The 22,863-nt window shown below is 41.4% G+C and overlaps 1 protein-coding gene across 1 annotated transcript; it reads right to left on the reverse strand.

The window, feature by feature from the left end:
• Nucleotides 1-1,332: 1,332 nt before the first annotated feature.
• EXOSC7 (exosome component 7) lies at nucleotides 1,333-22,698 on the reverse strand. Its single transcript, XM_040546676.1, has 8 exons — nucleotides 22,590-22,698; nucleotides 19,981-20,082; nucleotides 19,189-19,283; nucleotides 15,632-15,797; nucleotides 11,273-11,343; nucleotides 5,487-5,610; nucleotides 4,393-4,548; nucleotides 1,333-1,466 (listed from the first exon to the last, which is right to left on the reverse strand). Exons 1-8 carry the CDS (start codon nucleotides 22,644-22,646, stop codon nucleotides 1,362-1,364), a joined length of 876 nt encoding a protein of 291 aa, XP_040402610.1. The 5' UTR covers nucleotides 22,647-22,698; the 3' UTR covers nucleotides 1,333-1,361.
• Nucleotides 22,699-22,863: the final 165 nt, after the last annotated feature.

The raw sequence follows: 22,863 nt of genomic DNA on the forward strand, positions 1-22,863 counted from the left end.
AAGCATGATCGCTTTCTCTTCTATCTACAGCTCTCCTTCAGCAAAACCCTTCCCCTTCTCCCCACCAAACATGCACCAGTCAAGAGATTTTATTTATCTGGCATTAGGAAATTAAAACAGGATATTGAACAAACACTTGTTGATTAAGAGGTAAAGAAATTCTGGATTATTATTGTAGCTTTTATCAAAATGTGTATTCAAAAGGAACCTTCTAATACAGCTGAAACACCTTGAAATCTTTTTCCTCCAACTTCTCCAGTCTGACGCTTCTTCCTGTCCTGCAGGAAAAACAGCTCTTACTCTTTGCTGCACCAGCCAACTGATGTAGGTATCCACGGCTTTGAAGACCTGGTGATACAACTTGATTGCATCTTATCTGCCACCTTCTCCTGTCTTTTTCAGCTTTGATGAAATCCATTTCCAATCTTAGTGAAAGTGTAGAAGGACAAAGGTTCTCCTCTTGTTTGAGCCTCTACAACTGTCTCCGTGTTCATTCCAGCTCCAGCCCAGTGAACCCAAGACCTGCATTCTCTCAGATGTCTCCTTTGGTATTACAAGTTAAGATCTAGCAGGACAACAGTGAAAGTGAGGCTTTAGCCCCGTGCACTGCTGCCCAGCACAGCACGTAGAGGATCTTTACTGAAGGCCATTCTTTTTCAGCTGAACTACCAAACTCAGCAAAATTAACTTATTTTCCCTTCTACCCTAGTCATGCCCCTCCTCCTTAGCCACTGTAAGAGGTTTCAGCTAGGCTACTGTATCTGTTGGGAAAAGGGACAGAGAGAGCTCTATTAAACAAAGACATTTTGGTTTAAAATATGATTTATAAACTTGGGGCCATGTTGTATTTATAGTAAAATCTAACTGCACTTTATTCAAAGAAAAGTAAGATAATTTGAAGGAAGACTTCCAGTAAGTGCTGCTTTCTTCCTCCCATTAAGAAGAATTATCTGGATGATGAACAAAAGTGTTTTAGAGACCCAAAATCTGGCTTGTGCTGTACCAAGGACTCCCCCTTATACGTTCTAAAGGACAGCAGCTGGCCCGCAGAAGTGGAACACATGCAAACAGAATTAAGTGAAACCCACACCCGTCACTCTTTAAAACAGACTTGAGCATTTCTCAGGCAATTCCACCAATTGCTGCTGGTGTGCCTCCTAGGTGCAGGCAGTTACCCATATGGAGAACGACCCATATTTTCTCATTGACATTTAACTACAGCTTTCTTTCAGCTTAGTAACATTTTAAAAGCTTTTAGCTGGAAGAGTGTACCTACTGCAACAAGGAATATCCCTTTTCTATATACAAACTGACACAATTGCACAATCAGTTAAAAACAGTTTTGAGCATTTAATAAAAACTCATCCTAGAAATCCAACTTTCTGCCGTGTGGTCCCCAAACTTTCTTCTTCATCCAAAATCTTCTGAAGGGATATGTGCAATGACTTTCCTACTCTCTTTCCTGTCTGCAAAGTAAAGAAAGCAAAACAAGTCTGAGACATATGCTTATTAACAGGAAGACAACTCTCATGGATCACTTTCTTTTGACAAATATTTTCCCTTTAATGATTAATATATACCAGCTGGTGTAATAAAAACATGTTTTTAATTAAGAAAAATAATGGTGGTGAAAGTTTCATCTTAATTTGATTAAGTTTTGGAAAAAACTATGCATAAAGGCAGCGCTCCAATTCATCAGAGAAGCATTCCACGATCATCAGCACCCGATCCATGCAACGCTGGATCACTCAAGGGTACAAATTAAATCTGCATCAGGTACAAACACACATTCAAATTAGCCAACACATGCAATACGAAGCGGTATGCTTTCTGCATAACACACTACATGTAGCCAGAGGTTTTGGTCCAGTATTAAAAGCCCCAAATGCACATCAGCTGCATCACCAAAGCAATTTGTGGGCCAGATTCTTCATCATGCTGCACAATTCTGTACTGTCTAAGGGCCTTGAAGGAGTCAGCAGAAGGCTTTCTATGCAGAAATAAACTCCAGCAGTGGAAAACCACCAGGGTTAGCTCTGATACCAGCCCCCACTCTCCCCATAGGCACAAGTGTACTGCAGAAGCTGCAGGAATGAGGAGCATTGGGCAGTGCTGAAATAAAGATCTTAAAGAAGCAGAGATCATTAGCATTCTCCTGGGGTTCCTCTTAGACAACCTGAAATACCGACCCCATACACAGCTGAACAGAGCCCACCGGTCCCTAAATAGCCAAAGCCAGGCTGTATTAAACTGAGTTTATCAGTTCCTGATCTCTGCAATGAAGCCTATGCCTGCCATAGAGCTGAAAAACCACAAAGTTCTCTTTCATTTGCTAGTGACAATTCCCAACGCTGTGGGTGCACAAACCTTAAAGTAAGGTACATTTCTGACTGAAGAACCAGGTGACAGAACATGGTCCGTAATACCAAAGCAGATCTGGGATGAGCTCTGCGGCAGCAAGGTGGCTGTCAATCCTAAACAGTAAGAGTCATGCTAAATAGAAGACAGCACGCAAGAATTGCTACTGCTCTGCACTGGGACAAAGACCACAGCAGCACTCCGGAGTCCAGAGGGGTGATGTACTTTGCTCACTCTTCTCCTCAAATGTAGGATAACATCACCCACACCTGGTCAAAGTGAACAGGAACTCTGCAAAGCTCTGGTGTTGATAAAACACACAATACTGTGGCCATCCTATGCCTGCTTGCCTCCCTTATGGACCATAAACTCAGCAAAAAGCCTAACGCTGACAGCTTCCCAAAACTTCCCCATGCAACTTCCTTCCTAAGAGACATGTCCTAGGTACACCTGTTCTCTGCCAGGCAGGGAAAGTTGAACACACCTTCTGACCTGCTGTTAAAACTCACTAGGGACAGGAAGTGTCAAGGAAGGATTATGCAGCTCCTTCGCTGGACATTCCCAGTCCCCTCCTCTATTTTTTTTTATTTTTTCCCTTGGTACTCTGAGACTGCCTCAAACATAGCAGCCTGATTAAACAAACCAGAACCTCTCACCTCCCAGAAAACATATTTGTTTCTTCTCATCAGTTTTCTCCCTCACACCCTCCAACTGCTCACCACTCAATAGAGAAGACTTCTTCCAAAGCAAGCGAGAGCACAATTCACCAGGCGTTCAGCTTAAGCTTTAACTCCTTTTACCAACATGAAGGGACAAGGAGCTCTTAAGTAGAGTAAGACAGTTGGAAGGTTTCCAAACACATCTCCTCAGGGCTTAGGTAAGCACTGGATAGTCTCAAGCACGGCCCGATAGTAGACTATACAATGGAACCACCGAAGTTCATTTCCTAGTTAGGGCTCAATGTAGAGCAAAGTTGGCGATCAATGTTTTCTGCATTTGGACATCAGAAAACTTGCATGGGGGCTGCCTTCTACCATGAGCCTGTAGCTGACTTAAACACCCATCTCTCTGTAGCAGCCCTATACCCAAAACTTGAAGTCTTGTGACATTTAGTTAGAATTGGACTCAAAATCCATCCAGGAAGACACATCAGATGTCCACACAACGTTTGGTTTCTTTAGAATGCCAGATTAAAGATAAACCCTGTGCACATCTACCCAGCCAACAAGGGGGTTAAGTGACCTCCCTGGATGCAAATGAGCAGACCACTGGTACCACCACGATTAGCACTCTGGACTGACATCACGATGCACTGAACTTCCATCCATATGTATTCGGCATGTAATTTCCACTTGAGACCAACTGCTTTCAAACTTGGCTCCAACTTCTGCATTCCTCACTTCCACTTTAGCCATGCCAAAATTAGTTCTGGATCTCTAGGAAATGGAGCCGGTTTTAAGTATTTAATTTTCATTCTGACTCAAAAGTTCAAAACTCATTTCTGTCTGATGCTCAAGGCCAAATCCAGGCATGAGAATTTATATGGGAAGACAGTTTCAAGAAAAGCCTAAAGAAAAGTTTAAAATGGAATTCTCATGTGGATGTGAAAAACACCCTGATAATAGTACTTCCATGGAGTAGGGGCGGATCAAAAACTCAATAAAGGAGCCAAGAAAAAACAACAGTAAAGCAAGAACAGAAGCTTATGACAAAACAAATGAGTTGTGCTAGAAGAGAACACCACGTACCAGCCCTTCAAACTACTACCTCTACTTCTGTGGAGACATTACCATGTTAGAGGTTTCACTCTAAATGTGAGTACAATACATTTCAGGGATATTAAACTTTTAGATAACTTCCACTCATACGAGATTCTGTTTCAAAGGAACTGTCTGTGACCTTCAACAGGTCCCTTATTCACCTAATAAAAGCAACAAGGTCTCTGCTTTTAATGTCCTTACTCTAGCTTCTCATATACTCAAGTTCCAGTTCATCCATTATCATGCAAGATAGTAACTGCTCAAAACTCCTTACCTCCATCATTTCAAAAATGCTCTCAGGATCAAGGCTACCTTTCCCTATTTTCTTCATGCAAGTTAGGGCACCCTTACTGGTCACAGCAATAAGCAGGCTGGCCAAAGAACAGGCTTCTTCCTGAAGGGTAGCATCCACCACATGCCTATATCCAATCTGTAAGTTAATGACAAAACAACGTATTAGTTCGCAGTTGTCCAGGTTCTTTATTAAAAAATTTAACTGTACGGGTAGCTCAGTTAGTTGTCTACAGCCTTCCATCCTAATCTCATGTAATCTTTGGTAGAGTTTAGAGACTGAGTTGATAGTACAGTACTTCAACAGCTTCTGACCCCAAATCTCATGTACACACATAACAGAAGTGAGATAAGCACATCTCTACTTCAACTTGTTTTCCTCCCTGACCATCCTTTCACTTACATGAAACTCCATATTTTCCTTTCACCTCACCTGCAAGGACTGGCTCCCCTACCACCCAGGTGAAAATAATCTTGGTGTTTAGGTGAGGTCCCACTTCAGTGATGGACTTCTGTTTATGCTACTTGCTTAAAAAATATGTCAAACTTCCCAGTAACCAAGCAAATCACTAACAGATGCTATGGAAAACACATCATCCAGGAAAACACATCATCCAGGAAAACAACTGTTAGTTGAGTGCTACATATGGAAAAGAAAAGCAAAAACCCACTTGAAAGGACAGTATTACCCCCATGAAAACAGAATTCTGTCCCCAGCAACAAACTCCAGGCAGACCACTCAACTTTTGAGCCTTGCAACGATGCCCATTTGTTTTAACATATTGGAGTATCTACTGCTCTGGATGTTGAGCAATGAGTAGCTGAAAAATCAAAGATTTCTCCTTGCATGATAGTTTACAAGAATGCATTGAAGGGAAATCTCTAAGTTGGAGGTGGAAAAAATGCCTTATTCAGTAAAAGCTCCCCCTTAATCAGAGTAATTCCAAGGATGAACAAATGCATACAGAGTGACCACTTCTGCAGCACAAGTTTTTTCTCTAGGGAAAAATAAACAGTGGGTGAAGTTAACAGAAACTGAAGTCTCTAGGTAGAAGGTCAGAAATTTGCCAGGCTTACTTTGCTTAACGTGACAATGCAGGGCACATCATCCACGTTAAGTCGAATACAATCATAAGGGTCATCAGAGAGCTCAATTTCTTTAGAGCCTTCTTCATCCTCCAGAACACGCACTTTGGGTATTCTGCAGAAACAAAAGCGTGTGCAAAATCATTGTCAGAACAGATAATGAGTACAGGCGACTCCAAGAAGTGCCCTTTCCTCTAAAAGAGGCTACATGTTTAGAAAAAAGATCCAGAATGTTATCAGAGTATTAACAACTCACTCACTGAAAAAAAAATCTTTAGTAAGAAGATATTCAGGATAAGACTATGTGTATCATTCAAACTATTAGTATTTAATCTAATTTCTACACTAATACATGAGGAGAGATTCAGTGCTGTCTTTTAGAATTTGCACATTTGAATTCTGAACCATTCTTTGCACATCTGCCTGGCAAAGCAGGAGAGAAATTGCCAAGACTGAACGAGTTCATATTGTGGCACCCGACCTCGCACACAAACTTTAAGTTGTCAGAATTACAGCAATTGCATTGCCTAGGAAAGCCATGACATCAGTAGAAAATATAAGCAGTTCAAGAAAGAATGACATCAGCTAAGGAGAGGTGGGGAAAGGGATGACAGTAAAATCCTCTCTCTTTAGCAGGTTGAGAAGACTGACAAGATCTTCTCATTCTTTAAGAAGCAAGAAGACTCTACTGCTCTAAGGACAAATATACAAAAGCGATGGCCAGGGATAAACACTCATGTAGGAGTCCAAGAAACGCTTTCTTCTTAATTGTGAATAACAAGATTTCTCACAAATGAGCTAAAAAGGCTCCTTATCAGTGGTATGCACAAAGTATTTGTTATAGCCATTTAATGGGAGTTTCAGAGTATAATCTAATGCAGCTTTCTTAGCGTAATGAATAAAATCATTTAAAATAACTTAGTAGAAGGTGGTATAGAAGGGCTTGGGTTGGAAGGAACCTTAAAGATCATCTAGTTCCAACCCTCCAAATTCTCAAAAACTTCAGCATCTTCAATACCCTCATTTATCCAGGTGTCCACTAAAATGGAGCACTGACTGAAAGACTTCGCTTTGCTGGCCAGCAAAACCCCCACACAGCCCAGCTAAACTGCTCCCATTTTTACATGCTTGCACGTGAAAACATAAAATATTTCAAGATATCCCTGGAAAGCTAACTTCAGTAGCCATGTGGAACGTACCCGCAGTCTGTTTTTATGTTAGCACTTTTACAGTAGCATTGTGTGTCATGGTTAGACTCCTGATGTTACATTCTTTAATGCATTCTGTACCAAATCTCTTTTAAAGGAAGAGATAGAGACTGACTTTTTTTCCAGGAAAGCAAAGTGATTTTTGTTGTTCCCTAGACAAATGTTTTAGTTACTCGTGGCTAGGAATCTGAGAGCCAAGTACTTCATAACAGCTAATTCTGCTTTAGTAAGATTTCTTACAAGAATGAGCCATGCTAAAACTAAAACTTTCAGTAAGCAGACAACTACGATGTGTACTTTTTCAGGAAATTCAACTCAAAATGCTTTGCAGTTATGTAACAACCCAGTGGAATTGCATCAAAGCCTATTTTCAAACTAAAAATATTCCATTAAAAATTGATGGAATAAAATCACAAGGTGCCTATTCCTCGAGCTACACAGGACAATGGACAACACTGGACATCAGCCTAGACAAGAAGTTTACATGCCAAAACAGTGTTTAAAAAAGAAGGAAGATCAAAAAAAACAGTCTATAAGATTGATTAAGCAATTTTAACTCCATCCTAAAATAGCTACGAAGCCACAGCAATGTCTGGTCTGCAACAAGAAGCCGACAGAATTAATACCTGAAAATCCCTGCAAGGAGCTGTATTGGCCAAGAACAGACAAGACAGATAGATGAATTAGAAATACTGCAAAGGCAAAGACAGCACTGATCAGATGCAAGCATCACAGTAGGAGGGAAAAAAGGGTATACACACACAAAAACTAAGGATCCAAATGGGCATAGAGAGTGTTTGTAACACAAAGAGAATTCCCAGAAAATTTGATATTTCCTCTCCCAGCTTATGAAGATTTATCTTAAGAACTAGCTGTACATGTTTACTTTGTAGCTTTTATTCTTCTGTTTTGATTCCTGTAAGTAATCAGCGCAGAAATCTGTACAGCAGGACTTAGTCACATAATGAACAATGCTCTTGTCTGCGTGCCGGAGACACAGATTTAACAACTGCAAAACCTGTTCTACCCTCGCATGCAGGCATCAGTTCTGCCCCTACCACCCTACCCAGCAAAAAATAATTAAAAAAAGCAGGACATCTACAAGGCTACTGTGTTATAAACTCCGTAGCTTTTGTCATGTGCCTAGTTTTTGTTGCCTCAGTTGCAACGAGGCACATTCCGCAAGATTGGGTTTAATGCTGAGTCCTGACATGGTGGCTACTTGCACATTTTGCAATATCTACTTCAATCATGGATAAATCCGGCCTTAAGCACTTCGGAGACACGGTTAAGAATAAAGTTAGGTATCAGCTATCTTTCACACATGATCTTGATTTAGTTTTTAGAACACAATGAACAATGCAAAACTCCAAGGAGTAAATATTCCCCCACGACAGTCATATTGTCATTGTTCCATGCCTGAAGGGGATACAGCGAGCCAGGCCAGACATAAAAAGGATTGAAATCCCATAATTCTTGCACAAAATTCCTGACGTTACTACTATGGATTTACTTAGCCCTAAAGAAAAGTGTGCCATAGCTATTATAAACAAAATAAATGGTTAGGAGCAAGATTTTAAGGATGAAGCTGAGCTTTTCAAATGCCTATCTGAACATCTGAACAAAAAATCTGTGGCTTCAAAGAAGAAAACAGCAGCCTGAGCTTCCTGCTCTTGGTTTTAAGGCTGAAGTCAAAGGCAAACAAAGATCTGAGAACACTTGCAACAAAAACCTGTAAACAGATTATGAAAGGCAAGGAAGACTCAATGAGGGACACGTACGTCTAGCGAAGTTCAAAACACTTAATCTGAAGCGATCTTCAAATTGACATCTTGTCTTACTCAGACATCAATATTTCAAGGAGACTGGGCTGCTACTCTAAACAACCTTTGTATCAATCCAAAGAAAATTCAGTATATATGGAGGGAAAGAGGAAAGAATAGCAGATAAGGACAACAGCTTTTCACTTTGTATTTCAGCTCTGACTTTCTGAGCTCTGATTAGATGAGACGTACTCGTGTTCCCTGCACAAGTCAATAGACAGGGTTTTCACAGGTCAAAATCAGCACGCTTTGTGTCATGTCATATTGTACCACGTTTTGGTCGGATATCCTGCTTCCACAAGACTGAGGATGACTGCCCACAGATTGTATGAAGGATACAGTTTCCAGAACAATGAAAACAAAGAATCATCAAAACAATTACACCCTCCATGCTGTCCATTTTCATTTATTTTTTATTATTTTTATACGATGTTCTCTCTTTACTCAAAACTAGAACTATAGTTGAAATACGAAAAAAGGCCATTATCCTGCAAATAAAGCAAGCATCTTGGATCTGCAGAACAACCCACATGGGAGCAACTGTTTTAACTACACAACTTTCTCATCCCGGAAGCCCCCACACGGAGACATAGGCGTTTCTTCCCTTTAGTGTACTGTCAAGTCTTTGTGAGCTATTACATTTGTGACAGTATTTCTTAATGCTGCAAAAACAATCTACAGTTAAAAGGTACCACTGAGAGCTTGATTAAGATGGAAAATTTCTCAGCCACGTATACAAGTCGCAGACTCAGATTGGCTCTCCCCTCCTCCCAACTTTAAAGTGTGTATAACATGATACATTGCCTCCATCTTCAAAAGCTTAATTTCTTCTTCTTGTGGGTACTTTTCCAGTTCTAGTACTGTGCACTGGTTCCCTGATGAATAAACAAGAACTATGCCACTGACTTCAGCAGATCTCTGATTTACAGAGAAAACAATTTGAGATCTACTTTAAAGCATTTGTGCCTGTAAGACTCAAATTTTTGCACCTCTTCCAGCTTTTTTTGCTATGTAAGATTTTTTAAGCAAAGCCATTCACTAGTTTCTTTCTCCAGAGTGGTACAAAACTCTATATTCCCTTTCATCTATAGATAATGAAGATAAAAATTAGAAAAATATTTAATACTATCGAACGCATTCAAAAAGCATTTGTATCAATGATTCTACTAGATTTTAGATTTCCATTCTTTGAACTAAAATGCATGGGTGTCCTGGTTTCAGCTAGGATAGAGTTAATTTTCCTCCTAGTAGCTGGTATGGTGCCATGTTTTGGATTTAGGATGACAATAATGTTGATAACAAATTTATGTTTTAGTTGTTGCAGAACAGTGCTTACAGTAAGCCCAGGACATTTCAGCTTCTTCTGCTGCCCGCCAGTGAGGAGTCTGGGGGTGCACAAGAAGCTGAGAGGGGACAGAACCAGGACAGCTGTCCCAAACTGGCCAAAGGGGTATTCCATACCTTGTGGTGTCATGCTGTACAATTAATATGGGGTGGCTGGCCAGGGTGGGAGGGACTGCTGCTCAGGGACAGGCAGCAGTCAGCGGGTGGTGAGCAACTGCATTGTGCATCACCTACTTTGTGCATATTATTATTATTACCATTATTATTTCTCTTCCTTTTCTATCCTATTAAATTGTCTTTATCTCAACCCGCAAGCTTTTACTTTTTTCCCCCACAATTGTCTCCCCACTATGTGTGTGTGTGTGTGAGCAAACAGCTGCATGGTGCTGAGCTGCCTGCCACAACAGTCCTTTTGGCACCCACTGTGAGACTTGAAAGGGTTGAGATAATGACAGATCTGACTATAGCGTGTTAAAACAAAATTGTTATAAGCATTAGATCAGTTTAATCACAGTGTTGCTAATCACAATGCTGATTTTTTTGATCTCCAGTCTGCTGTGCCTGTTTTCTGAACTGTGCTATCTAGCACATTACTTACTGTGTGTGTTCCCTGTCGTGCTGTTTATCATTTCTGGGGGCTGGTTTAAGGTTAGTATTTTGCTGTACTGTGTAACACTGGCTTATGATGTGATAAAATGAGACTAATTTGGTATTTGTACAGAGCATCGCCGTCACCTCCATACTTCAGAAACCGTATCTCAGAAACTATTAATAATTACACCTTTTACCTTTTCTCCTCCGGAAGCCAATCGGGGGCGGGGGAGAAAGAGGGGATACTTTTCCCCACTTCTTCACACTCCCTCTCTTCTTCACCTTCCCCTTCTCCTCCAGCCTAGTTACCATAGCTCTCTAGTTATCACAGGTCTTCAAAACTTTGAGTATCATTGGGATGTTCAAACCAGCACATTCCTATTGTTATGTCTCCTGAATGCGTTTCAGGTTTTGTTTAAAGGTTAAACAACTAATTAAGAATGCCATCCAGAGATCTGGACATCAGTAAATACTTTGTATTTTAAACTCACATGGCATCAACACAAAGGCCTCCAACTACTTGCAACAAAACCATATGGTCAATACATTTTTCTTCTGGATCTGGCTACAGAAGAAGAGTTATATTGAGAGCCCCGTTGTGCATATAATGCAACACAACACTGGATTATTAGAAACATGCAAAGACATTAGTTCACGTCACATGCTTGCAAACAGACCATCTTTTATCCAAATTTAAGTTGCCTTACATTTTTCTTACTCAAATATATTAAGCATAAAGATGCCTAGCTCACAGAAAGTATTTCTCTTCCCATGCCACTTCCACTCACATGAAAGAAGAGCTGTGCTTTACCTTGTGTTAAAGAGAGCTGCCTTCACCGCAATAGAGATTGCATCAAAGAGGTTCCCACCACACTCCAATAACTGGGGAGGAAAAGAAGAATTTCTTTAAAAGGTACTAAACTAATTTTTCTTTAAGTCAAGTCTTTATTTTACTTAAACTTACCTGAAAAAGCACAAAATTAAGAACAAGAATAGGTTAAAAACTTGTCTTTAAAGCCTATCTATGAAAAATAAACTCCAAATACAAAACTAAGATTTCAGTTGACTGTATTATGCATGAAAAATAGAAGAGTTAAAGCACTTCATAATAAAATTAATAACATCTAGTAATAGAAGCTGAAATGAAATCGCTGTTCTTACTCTTCTCATGTTAAATCTCTGAACTAGACTATGAACAGAATATTTCTGATAATACTCAGCACATTTGTTCTTTCATGTTAAAACAAGACAAACGATCTTGTATACTTTATTTCAATGGGGAGTCTTTTTAAAATAGTTTTCAAACAAGCAATGCCAATTCTCATCCAGAACATTGTATGAAATTATATAATAAAGTTATAAAGGAAGCTAATTACACAAAGTATAGTTTCAAAGGTACATCTTGGTTTATTCTCTATTCTTTATGGAAAAGGAGTCATCTATGAGTTTCTCTTGTAGATGAAAAAGATCTAAGGAAATCCTGATTTCAAAGTCTACTTGTTGATAATACTATCACTTGAATCAAAGCCTATGGAGGGAACCTAGCTTAGTTTCTTCCCACTGAGATCAGGAGAACAACCAAATAGAAGATCAGCACTGCACACAATATAAAAAGGCAGGGCTCCCGTAACCACTACTACTCACAGGCTGACAGACAACTCAGAGATGTATTTGGTGACAGCCTAGTGATAGTTCTCTGACAAGCTCCATCCTTAGCTTGTCCTCAGCCAGCACTATTCTACAAACACACACATCCCCAACAAGCACTGGAAACTACACCGATAAGAACATATGTATGCTTCTCCGCTACATCCATCTATGCTGGACAATGAGAGCAAAACAAGTTTTACAACACTGATTGTATTGATTGTTCCTCAAAATTTATTTAAGGAGGAGATAAACTCCCACGCTAGGAACAAATCATAAATCAGATATTCTAGAAAGACAGCTTATTTTTATGAAGACAAACTGAATTGCGTAAAAGGAATGACAAAAGTTGGGAGAGAAAGCTAATACAAAGGTGATCAAATTATTTCTTTCCAAACAGCTGCTGGATACAGAGAGGTTAACTTGCCACTTGCAGTCATTATCGGATTTTACTGGATAACACAATAAGCTCACAATACCTTTGTTATTAAAACACAATAATGGGATGTGCCTGTACTGTTGCCAGGGTTATGTTCAGGCTGCTTTTCTAAAGCCTTATCTATATTACAGTGGCACCTACAGGCTAGGAACAAAGCCTGTATCAAGCACAGTACAACAATTCCTCCAAATATAAATGAAGGCTGAAGCATGTTGTGCAGAGATTCCCCCGCACCCACTCCATTTTTACTTTTCAGGGGTTTCGTTTGTTTTGTTTTTAAAGGATTGAAGAAAGTCTGCTCAACTGTGAGTTTTTGGAACAGATTTATAAGTTGTTGGCTTTCTTTCCTCCTAACAGTGCTGAGGCAAGGCGGGGATAGAAAAGATGAAGGAATCCTCTGAAGGATGCTCAGCAGTGAACCAGCAGAATTTCAACAGAACCTAATGCACCCGCCCTAACGCCCAAGCACACAATGTAGCGTGATGAGGTAGGGAATGAAAAGAGATCGCACAACTTCAGTTCTCCTTGCTCAGTACGGCAGGCTGCTGGTGCGAACTATGGGAAGGAGGCTATGCAAGTACCAAAAACAACCCCCTAAAAAACTCCTAAAAGCTTATTTCAGATATCAGTAACTTGGAAGGGGAGAAAAAAAGACAGAAAGAGAGGGTGAGAACAGGCTATAGCTTTGCAGTACTGTATAACTCACACTTGCAAAGAGTAGCTCATGAATGCAAACATCTACTGTTATTAAGAATGCGTGTATTTTGAAAGGTCAAAGTACGTTTTATTGACCTTTAATTCACGTGTGTGCAGAATCGTGGTGGTAGGCAGTCTGCATCTTCACAGTGTGTCTGGTTGAAGTTTCCTTTTTCCCCTGTCTGACTATACACAATTGTAGCTCTTCTCAACTACACTGACCACCAGAAAAATCAAATATGAGAGATGTTTTCAATCTACAAGCCGCATGACTGTGCAAAATATCACTATTTTCTCTTTTGAGCTTGCGTATCTCAAATTTTATTTACACACAGGAGCTCAATATAGATGCTTTTATCAATGTGTGCACGGCTAAATCGCATAGCAACAGAGCACCTCCAGCTTCATAACTCTTTTTAGGGGTTCTTGTCTGTCAGAATAAGAGGCTTGGAAACAAGAACTTTTCCATCTGCCCACAAGGTACCAGTATTTTGAAACTTAAGACAGATTTATGACTTATTTTCCCTCCTACTTAGCTATGTAACACAAACACTTCCATGAATTCTGAAGTACAACATTATCCAAAGGACTCTCAACGGTCAGTTATTAGATATAGAACCTGCCTCCCTCAAAAGATGAATACTAAGACAAAATATTTTATATTAGCACAAGTGTCACATTTCTACCATCAAAACGGAGCTCTAGAGCAATCACTCAGCAAGAAGAGCTTCATGAAAACCTGTAGGTATCAAGCGCCTACATCAAGTATAAACTATCATAAATGTGATCTGTACATCTTCTACTTGGAAAAGGAATTAGTACAAATACCTCACAAATGTTAAAATACAGATGCTGGGGGCAGGGGGGGGAATGGAAGAGTTATGTTAAAAGTATCTGTTTTATCTAACTCAGCAGCTCTTCAATTGCTCTCAGAAAAAAATCTGCAGGTGACATCATCAACTTTTGAGTCCTAGTTATGAACCTACAACAGATTCTTTGCTGATACTGTAAACACAGCTAAATAAAACATAACGCGTACCATAGGTCTCGCTGTTCTGATACAACTAGTAGCATGTAAACACCAAGGCTATTTTCCTCTGTAGCTGTGGAAAATCAATAGATTTGTCCAGGACAAATCAGATAACGACCAGTTATATTTCACACAACAGTTACACAGAACTTTATCTGCAGCAGTCAGCTTTATTAAAAGTCCTTGTTTATGCTGCAGAAACGGTATGTTGCTTAAATAAGCACTGCATTTAATATTCTGTACCTCTGCTTGTAATAACCTAGCAACTCAAGGTCATGGTGTGATTTCTCAGAACTAGCACTTCATCCTCTATAAACTGTGCCAAGCTCCAATACGCTGGTGACTAGGATTGTTAACGCACTCAGCAGTGGTACACATCTGGTCATGCTGTATATTTGGACTGTCACGTTAAGTACCATGCCTATTGTAACTAGGCTAACGTATCGCTCTTTAAAAACTTAATGGACTCATTTTTACATTTCAGTCTCAGTCTACATGTTCCTGTTTTGTTTAATAAAACCCTGTGGGTTTTTTTTGTTCTGTTTTTCTTTGGCAATACAGCTTAACATTTAGTAAATCATTTCATAGACATTGATTCCAGTGAGTAGTATCTCTCAACATGTTTTCAGTTACACATTTGACAAATGGAAACTCAAATTTGGACCAGTAAGAGTTGGAAACAGAGCTCAGAAGAGTCTGACTTACAGACTTCTATTAAATTCCCATGACAGAGCACTGTAAATACAGCATTGTTTGGAAACTGAGCTGCTGCATGCACAAGATTTACATGCACAAAACTCAGTTTCCATTTTTTAATGGGCACAAATATTCAGTTTCTCTTCTACATTCAATACATGTATACAACTTCCATCAAATATTGCCTAGGCCAAATGTAACTTTGGATAGAAAAGTTTCTGCATTACTTCATTGACTTAGTACTGATTATAGCACAAAGAAGTAGACAGTAGGGACAGTTATGTTAGGGCTAACATACATCCGTGCTCAATTACGTTTATTTGAATGATACATTCACTTGGAAAAAAAGTTCAGCTGTCTTGAGCTGCAATTTCCTTGTGCATGTAAGATTACTGATTTTTATGGGAGACAGATTTGGAGTATTCAGTGCTTTATTAGCTCTGCAGTGGAGCAGCACCACCCAGAAGAGTAGAAAAAGAGTAAGCAAGAAGTAGTGATTAACTATGATAGGTAGGTTCACAAGAAAATGGCCATCCATGCTGTGAAGTATGATGTCACATTATGAGAAGCATTTTTATATGAAAATACACATGGCTATGCTCAGTCACCCAGTGCCTTGAAAACCTCCTCGAATTCTTAATAGTTTTCGTTTCCTTACTTACCAATACATCAACATAGAGAACCCAGCAGTGCTCTCTAGGATTAATACAAAGAGATTTCAGGTCTACACTCCCTTCACTGCTAAATATTCTGTAGAGTGTATTTGCTATCTCTGTGCCAAGTTCTTCTCCTCCCCGGCCTTCAAATTCAGGAGTAGCATTTGCAGAACTAGATAAAGAAAGGAGAAAAAAAATACTTTTACTTCTGAACCTGCCAATATCCAAAGCACATTTCTTAAACATAAAGTACGAGAAACATCCCCATGGATTTATTTGTACAAGAATAAGCACATCATCTGTGAAGAAATAATTCCCATTTTGCATAAGAAAATGTTTTAATGCAGATAATATACCTATATTTTGTTACTAAGTGATACTAATTAAATTCCACTACTATCTTCAGTTCCTAAGACAATATTAAAGCTGGTGAATTTTCCCTGGGACTAGCTCTTTAGTATTCTCATCTTCTATCACCTCAATCCTTTCAAGAAAAAGAAGTGAGAGAAAATTGTACTAAGTTCAGAGTGGCTAACAAGGCAGCCTGTTAGAGATGAATGTGAAATTAATAAGGTAAGAGAGTTAGGTAAGAAGGTAATTAATAAGGTAAGAAGAGAAAGATGTGACACTGAGACAAGTAGAATATGCAGAATTGACATGACTGCCTGGCCTTAATTGGTAATTTCTTTTGGTGAGTGTACTCTCTGCTACCAAGGCACTTACAGACAGCAGCTCATTACTTTCAGCAACTGCTGCTTTTGGATAGGAACAACCAAAGAGCATTTTTTCCAAAAGGGAACAGACAAAAAAGTGTGTGGTCTTCATTTACGCGATTCCAACACAGGAAACTTTGATTATGAGGTCATGCAATAAGTGCTTGGGTGCTGGGACCTTGTTCACAGCCAAGTGGAAAACAACAACCCCATGAAGCTCCAAATCGCAATGAAATAGAGCAGAAATGCCCAGAGATGAGCACACAGCAAAATAAACGAATACTCTGAACCTAACCCCCTACTGTAGAGAGAGGGCAAAAGCATTTTCAAGAAGTAGACCTGTGGCAAACGTGGCAGATCTAGTTTTTAAATAAACTAATCAGATCGCCCCCAAACTCATTTCTCTTAACAGAACATGGGAAGGGAGGGGATCCCATAGGAGTAATTTGATGATACGTTCAAAATCTGTTAAAGCAAAACCTTGAACCCTACTTGGCTGGGTATCTCTCAGTGACAATTTCTCATGTACATTTTGTATTGATACAATGATAAAAATCCTCAGCTTTCTTCCAACACCAATGCCACAGGAACGTGAACATACAGCAGAAAATACACTCTTGGAACAGAATCACTTCACCTTTAAAAAAAACAAACAACTAAAGACCCACGTTATCTACTTATGACTTCGAACATCAAGTGAGCTGTGTCAACAAGACTGCAGAGCCTGTAAGGAAAATCCTTGCCATACAGTAATTCTCCCAACTTGTTCTTTGGCAGAACTGACGATAATTCAGAATGCCCCAAAGAACTACTGGATTTTATAGGAGTTATTTGCCATTTCTATAAATAGACAGCACTATACACACTGAAAAGGTAAATATTACTGCCAGTCAAGCACCGACCTATGCTTCCAGACCACATCTACCACATGAGTAAGCACTGCAAGCGTGACACTATTATTTGCAGTTGCATTAATATTAGACGCTGATTTTAGAAGATAGGGCCCTATCTAAGTATAACTAATTCTGGGAATATAGCCAAGTCAGGCCTTTAGGCTGTACTAAAGGAGCACTTATTCACAGAATCTGTTTTTTGCAGGTTAACTAGACCATTCAGTTTAAACTGTTCTGTTTAAAGTATGGTTATGCAAACATTATGCTTCCTATGATAAATTGAAAAAAAATATACAAACCTCAATCTATACCTCATTATTTTTAAGCACCAAATTCCACCAAATGCTGTAGCTTTTAACTATGAATGGCTGCTTTCTTTGACAGTAAGAAGAACATAGGACCTAACTGGAAAATAATTGCAGGTTTGACTGCATCTTAATTCCAACACTATTTTTAACACTTCAGTTCCTTACAATCAAAGTGAAGTAAAGAAATAATGTTGGCTGGGTACTAATACAATAACTATTTGGTAAACACTGCCACCCAACGCTCACAGAATACTGCAGCAATTTTCACTGGGTAAAATCTGAAAGAGGACTGCCAAGCACGCAAATAAATGAAAAAGCCAAAAAGCTTGTTTTATGAAACACAGAAAGAACTTAGTAGTGGCCAGGGTGAGCAAAGGGAATTTCTACTCCCAAACAGAACATAGTTTTTGAAGACTTTCAAAACTATTTCAGTGTCACATCACACAACAATCAAAAATCCTTTTAAAGCACAAACACGCTTCCGCCACAGATACCTGCTTTCAAAATCCCTTGCTGTTACCAGTAAAGTCCTTTCTTTCACAGTAAATACTTCCCTTGTTGTTCAATGGAAAATAAACACTTGCTGCTCAAGCCCTTAAAAAACTATCATCTACAACATAAGTAATTGTAATGGAGATAATTAAACAAAAGACCATCTCTGAGGCCAAACCAGATATATAGGTTGTAACAACTTGTGCTGTCTGCACTTTACAATTACTCAAAGGCTAACTTAAAATCAAATTGGTTTTCAACTCCCAGTTGAGTTTAACACAAAATACGTAGTTAGCATACAGATTTCCATTGCACTGAAAACAAAAGATTAACTGGATTTTCCACAGTAAGCTCACAGCTTCTTTCCTGGTCTACAAAGACTTGATTACAGAGAGGATATTCTTCACTTAGAGCTGTATTTACTTTATTAAACACCACAAAAGCCAAGTAGAATACCTAAGAACTTCGCCACACAACGTGGCGTATCAAATTGTGCTCAGTTACCACCACCCAGTGGCAGCCTGGAAAAGCATCAGAGTACCGAGGGCATCTCATTTCCCTATAGGGGAAACAAGCTGCTCTCACTTCACATTTTGTCTTGTGGATCTTCCTTGAAGCCAGAAGTCACCTCTCCCTCCTAGCACAAGCATGGGGGCAGTGACTACCCTTCTCTATGTTCTATGTCTATGTTCTTAAAGAAAGTGAGGACTGCATATTTCTAGAACTGACAAGATCCATTAATATTGCTACGCATCTCCCTCCCAACCCCATCCTTGGAATACTTCATTTCTGAAAAATATTTTCTATATTCAAACACTGTAACAAAAAAGGCAACTGACATTATAGTCATGAAGTCATGTTAAACAGACGTAACCGAACCATTATTCTTTCCCAGCTGTAGTGATGCTGTGCAATTTGGGATTGTTTTATTTAACCTGGTTCTTTAACTCCTACTGTTTTGCTTATTTTGGTTTTGCAGAACGAGCAGAAAGTTTCTAAACATTCACCATTGTTAAAACAGTGAAATAAATTGTTAGAATTATTCAGACCCTAGCAGCAGGTTAGTGCACTGAAGGTATAAATTTCAGAAGAACGTTATTTGGAATAAACGACTAATGAGATTTTAGGTCTATTACCTTTTCTTCTAGTATACTAACCAGTCAACGAAGAATTCCAGATAACCTTCATCTGGTTTCTCCAGCTTTGGTGTCCCCATTTCAGCTTTTACGCCTACCAAGATATCAGTGTGTCCCTGTTAAAACAGAAACGTATCACACACAACTAGAACCATATTCACAAGACTGTGTAATTTAGATGCCTACAGCAAGCTGACATTTCCACCTAGAAAGATTAGCGACAATAACTATCACAGCACACTTGAAATCAGGTTAGTGGTTTGTTTGTTTTTTTTTTTTTAAAGGAAAGGCTTTAGAAGAAGAACATTATGCCTAGGTAACTTCTTCACACATTTACCATACGTATCAGGTTTCTCTACATTTAGAAGACACTCTTATATCCAAGACTTGTTATCATTCTCGTTCTGGGAACAGCTACATCTGCAGAACCTTTATAATACTTCAAAAAATCTATTTATTTTCTTTACATCAACAGATGCCAGAAATAGCTTTGCTTTGCTGTAAAGGCACAGAACTGTGACTTTTTCACAGCAAGTCACTTTCCTGTGACAACAGTGGCTCCGTTTTTCCAAAATTAAATAGCAGATTAGTTCAGATTGAAGGCCTTCCAGGTACTCCACAAGAAATCTAGCTCCAGTGGGTTAAGCTGGCCTGAATGACCTATATATCCTGTCATTATTTCCCTAACCCACCGTTGCAGTTAGTGCTGTGCATGTGACACACACAGATACATCTACAGACTGCAATGGCTTATCTTAAAAGAAGTCCAGTAAGCCAGCAGCTTCATCAGCAGTGTACAAAAAATTCACCTACCAGCTTCACTCTCGCAGACCCACTTGTGTTTGACACAACATCCGTTTCTACTTCTGCACACCTGTAATCTTCGCAGCCACGGCCATCTACACGCAGGTCCTCCTAAGTACGACAACCAATGTGTTTTGCTTAAGGGAAGCACCAATGCAAAGTGAAAATAAGAATTTTTGGTTTTAAAGTTTCCTTTTCCCATGCCAACCACAGCAGTGAAGATGAATATAAAATTAATGGCTCCTAGTTTCATCACCAACTTCCACGTACAAGAGTAAGGGAACCAGCTGCACTTCTCCGTTCACCTCTCACCTGTCTAGAGCTTGCAACAAGCGCTCTGCGTGCAGACCTCAACTCTTGCACTAAGTCCCTCTGGTTTCAACAGAAAGTGTCAAGGTCTTGGCTTTAAAAGGTACATTACCTAACACAACACAGGTCTTCATTGCAATGCCCGAGTTTTCTACCTTTTAGGTATGTAATTAGGACCCAGCAGACAAAAATGCCCGCCAGCCTTCAAAATGTTTTTGTCTGTTTGCATTTCAAACACACATTGATTTGCACTCCTCAGATGCTACAAAGCTCGTCCCCATAAAAGCACAGTTTTCTTCACTGTAAAATACAGAGTCACAGAATGGCTGACATTGGAAGGGAGCCCTGAATATCATCCAGTCCAACCCCCCTGCCAAGCAGGATCACCTAGAGCACGTTGTGCAGGATGGCATCCAGATGGGTTTTGAATATCTCCAGAGAAGGAGACTCCACAGCCTCTCTGGGCAACCTGCGCCAGTGCTCCGTCACCCTCACAGTAGAGAAGTGCCCTCTCGTATCCAGTCGGCACCTCCTGTGCTTCAGTTGGTGCCTGTTGCCTCTCGTCCTGTCACTGGGCACAATTGAAGAGAGACCGGCTCCATCCTCTCAATACCCTCCCCTCAGATATTTATATACATTGATGAGGTCTCCCCTCAGTCTTCTCTTCTCCAGGCTAAACAGGCCCAGCTCTCTCAGCCTGTCCTCATACGACAGGTGCTCCAGTCCTCTCATCATCTTTGTAGCCCTCCTCTGGACTCACTCCAGGAGCTCCATGCCCCTCTTGTACTGGAAAGCCCAGAACTGGACACAAGACTCCAGGTGTGGCCTCACCAGGGCTGAGTAGAGGGGCAGGATCACCTCCCTTGACCTGCTGGCAGCACTCTTCCGAATGCAGCCCAGGATACCGTTGGCCTTCTTGGCCACCAGGGCACATTGCTGCCTCGTGGTCAGCCTGCTGTCCACCAGGACTCCCAGGTCCCTTTCTGCAGAGCTGCTCTCCTGCGTGTTAGCCCAGCCTGCACTGGTGCTTGGGTTATTCCTCCTGAGGTGCAGGACCCTGCAGTTGCCCTTGTTGAACCTCATGAGGTTCCTCTCAGCCCAGCCCTCCAGCCTGTCGAGGTCCCTCTAAATGGCAGCACAGCCCTCTGGTGTCAGCCACTCCTCCGAGCTTTGTGTCATCAGCAAAACTGATGAGGGTGCACTCCACTCCATCGTCCAGCTAGTGGTAGGAATAAGCTGAACAAAACTGGACTGACCCCTGGGGGACGCTGCTAGCTACGGGCCTCCAAAAATGCTAGCTGCAGGCCTCCAACTAGACTCCACACCCACCACTAAGCACAACCCTCTGAGCTCTGCCGTCCAGCCAGTTATCAATCCCCTTCACTGTCCACTCATCTGGGCCACACTTCCTGAGCTTGTCTATGAGGATGTTATGGGAGACAGTGTCAAAAGCCTTGCTGAAGTCAAGGTAGACCACATCCACTGCTCTCCCCTCCTCTACCCAGCTAGTCATCTCATCATAGAAGGCTATCAGATTGGTTAAGCCCCTTGGTGAATCCATGCTGACTATTCCTGATCACCTTCTCATCCTCCACAAGCCTAGAAATGACCTCCAGGATGAGCTGCTCCATCCCCTTTCCATGGATGAGGCTGACCGGTCTGTAGTTGCCTGGGTCCTCCTTCTTGCCCTTTTTGAAGGCTAGCATGACATTGGCTTTCTTCCAGTCCTTTCAGGCACTTCTCCTGCTCTCCACGACCTACAGTTTATCTGGTTTGCAGAAAGCACAGTCCTCTCCGCCTGTCCTTCACTATTCCTCTCCAAACTAAAAAAGGGGAGATCTAGATTAGATGTTCAGAAGAGATTCTTTACCATGAGGGCGGTGAGGCAGTGGAACAGGTTGCCCAGAGAATCCCGGTCCCTGGAAGTGTTCAAGGCCAGGCTGAATGGGGCCTGGGCAACCTGGTCCGGTGGGAGGTGTCCCTGCCACGGCAGGGGGTTGGCATCAAATGACCTTAGAGGTCCCTTCCAACCCACCACACCAGGCTGCCCAAAGCCCCATCCGGCCTGGCCTTGAGCAGGGATGGGGCACCCACAGCTTCCCCGGGCAGCCCGTGCCGGCGCCTCACCGCCCTCGGAGCGAAGCATTCCTCCCGAACACCTCAGTTCTACGCCCAGAGCTTGGAATTATCTGCGTCTTCTCTGCCCAGCAGGGCACCTCCCGGCGGCCTGACTCCCTCCGCGAGGTCACCCCGGCCCCCAGCGCCACGCAGCGAAGCCCGGTGCCCGGGAGACCCCCGCGGGGCGGTACCTGCACGCCGTGCACGATGTACAGCTTCTCCGCCTCGCTCAGCCTCACCGCCGCCATCACCCCCCCGCCTCCGCCTCCGCCACCGCCCCGCTGCTTCCGCTTCCGCCCCCCGCGCGCAGTCACCCCCCCGCCACGGCCTGACAGGGGGAGGGCTCCGCGCATGCGCAGCGCCGCGCGCAGCGGGCGGGAAGCGGACAGGGTGGGCGCAGCGGCTGTCGCCCCCCCCCCCCCCCCGGCCCCTCGCTGAGGTGATGGCGGGGCGGGGGAGGGGGGG

Source organism: Cygnus olor, chromosome 2 (assembly GCF_009769625.2).
Source record: "Cygnus olor isolate bCygOlo1 chromosome 2, bCygOlo1.pri.v2, whole genome shotgun sequence".
NCBI classification, from domain to species: domain Eukaryota; kingdom Metazoa; phylum Chordata; class Aves; order Anseriformes; family Anatidae; genus Cygnus; species Cygnus olor.

Excerpts from the sequence above, each read along its gene's own strand:
- EXOSC7 (XM_040546676.1), bottom strand. The coding sequence starts at position 22,646 with ATGGCGGCGGTGAGGCTGAGCGAGGCGGAGAAGCTGTACATCGTGCAC. Across the intron at positions 15,798-19,188 it reads CTGGAATTCTTCGTTGACTG|TTCTGCAAATGCTACTCCTG; the intron begins GTTAGTATACTA and ends TTCTTTATCTAG. Across the intron at positions 1,467-4,392 it reads GCATTTTTGAAATGATGGAG|ACAGGAAAGAGAGTAGGAAA; the intron begins GTAAGGAGTTTT and ends TTTACTTTGCAG.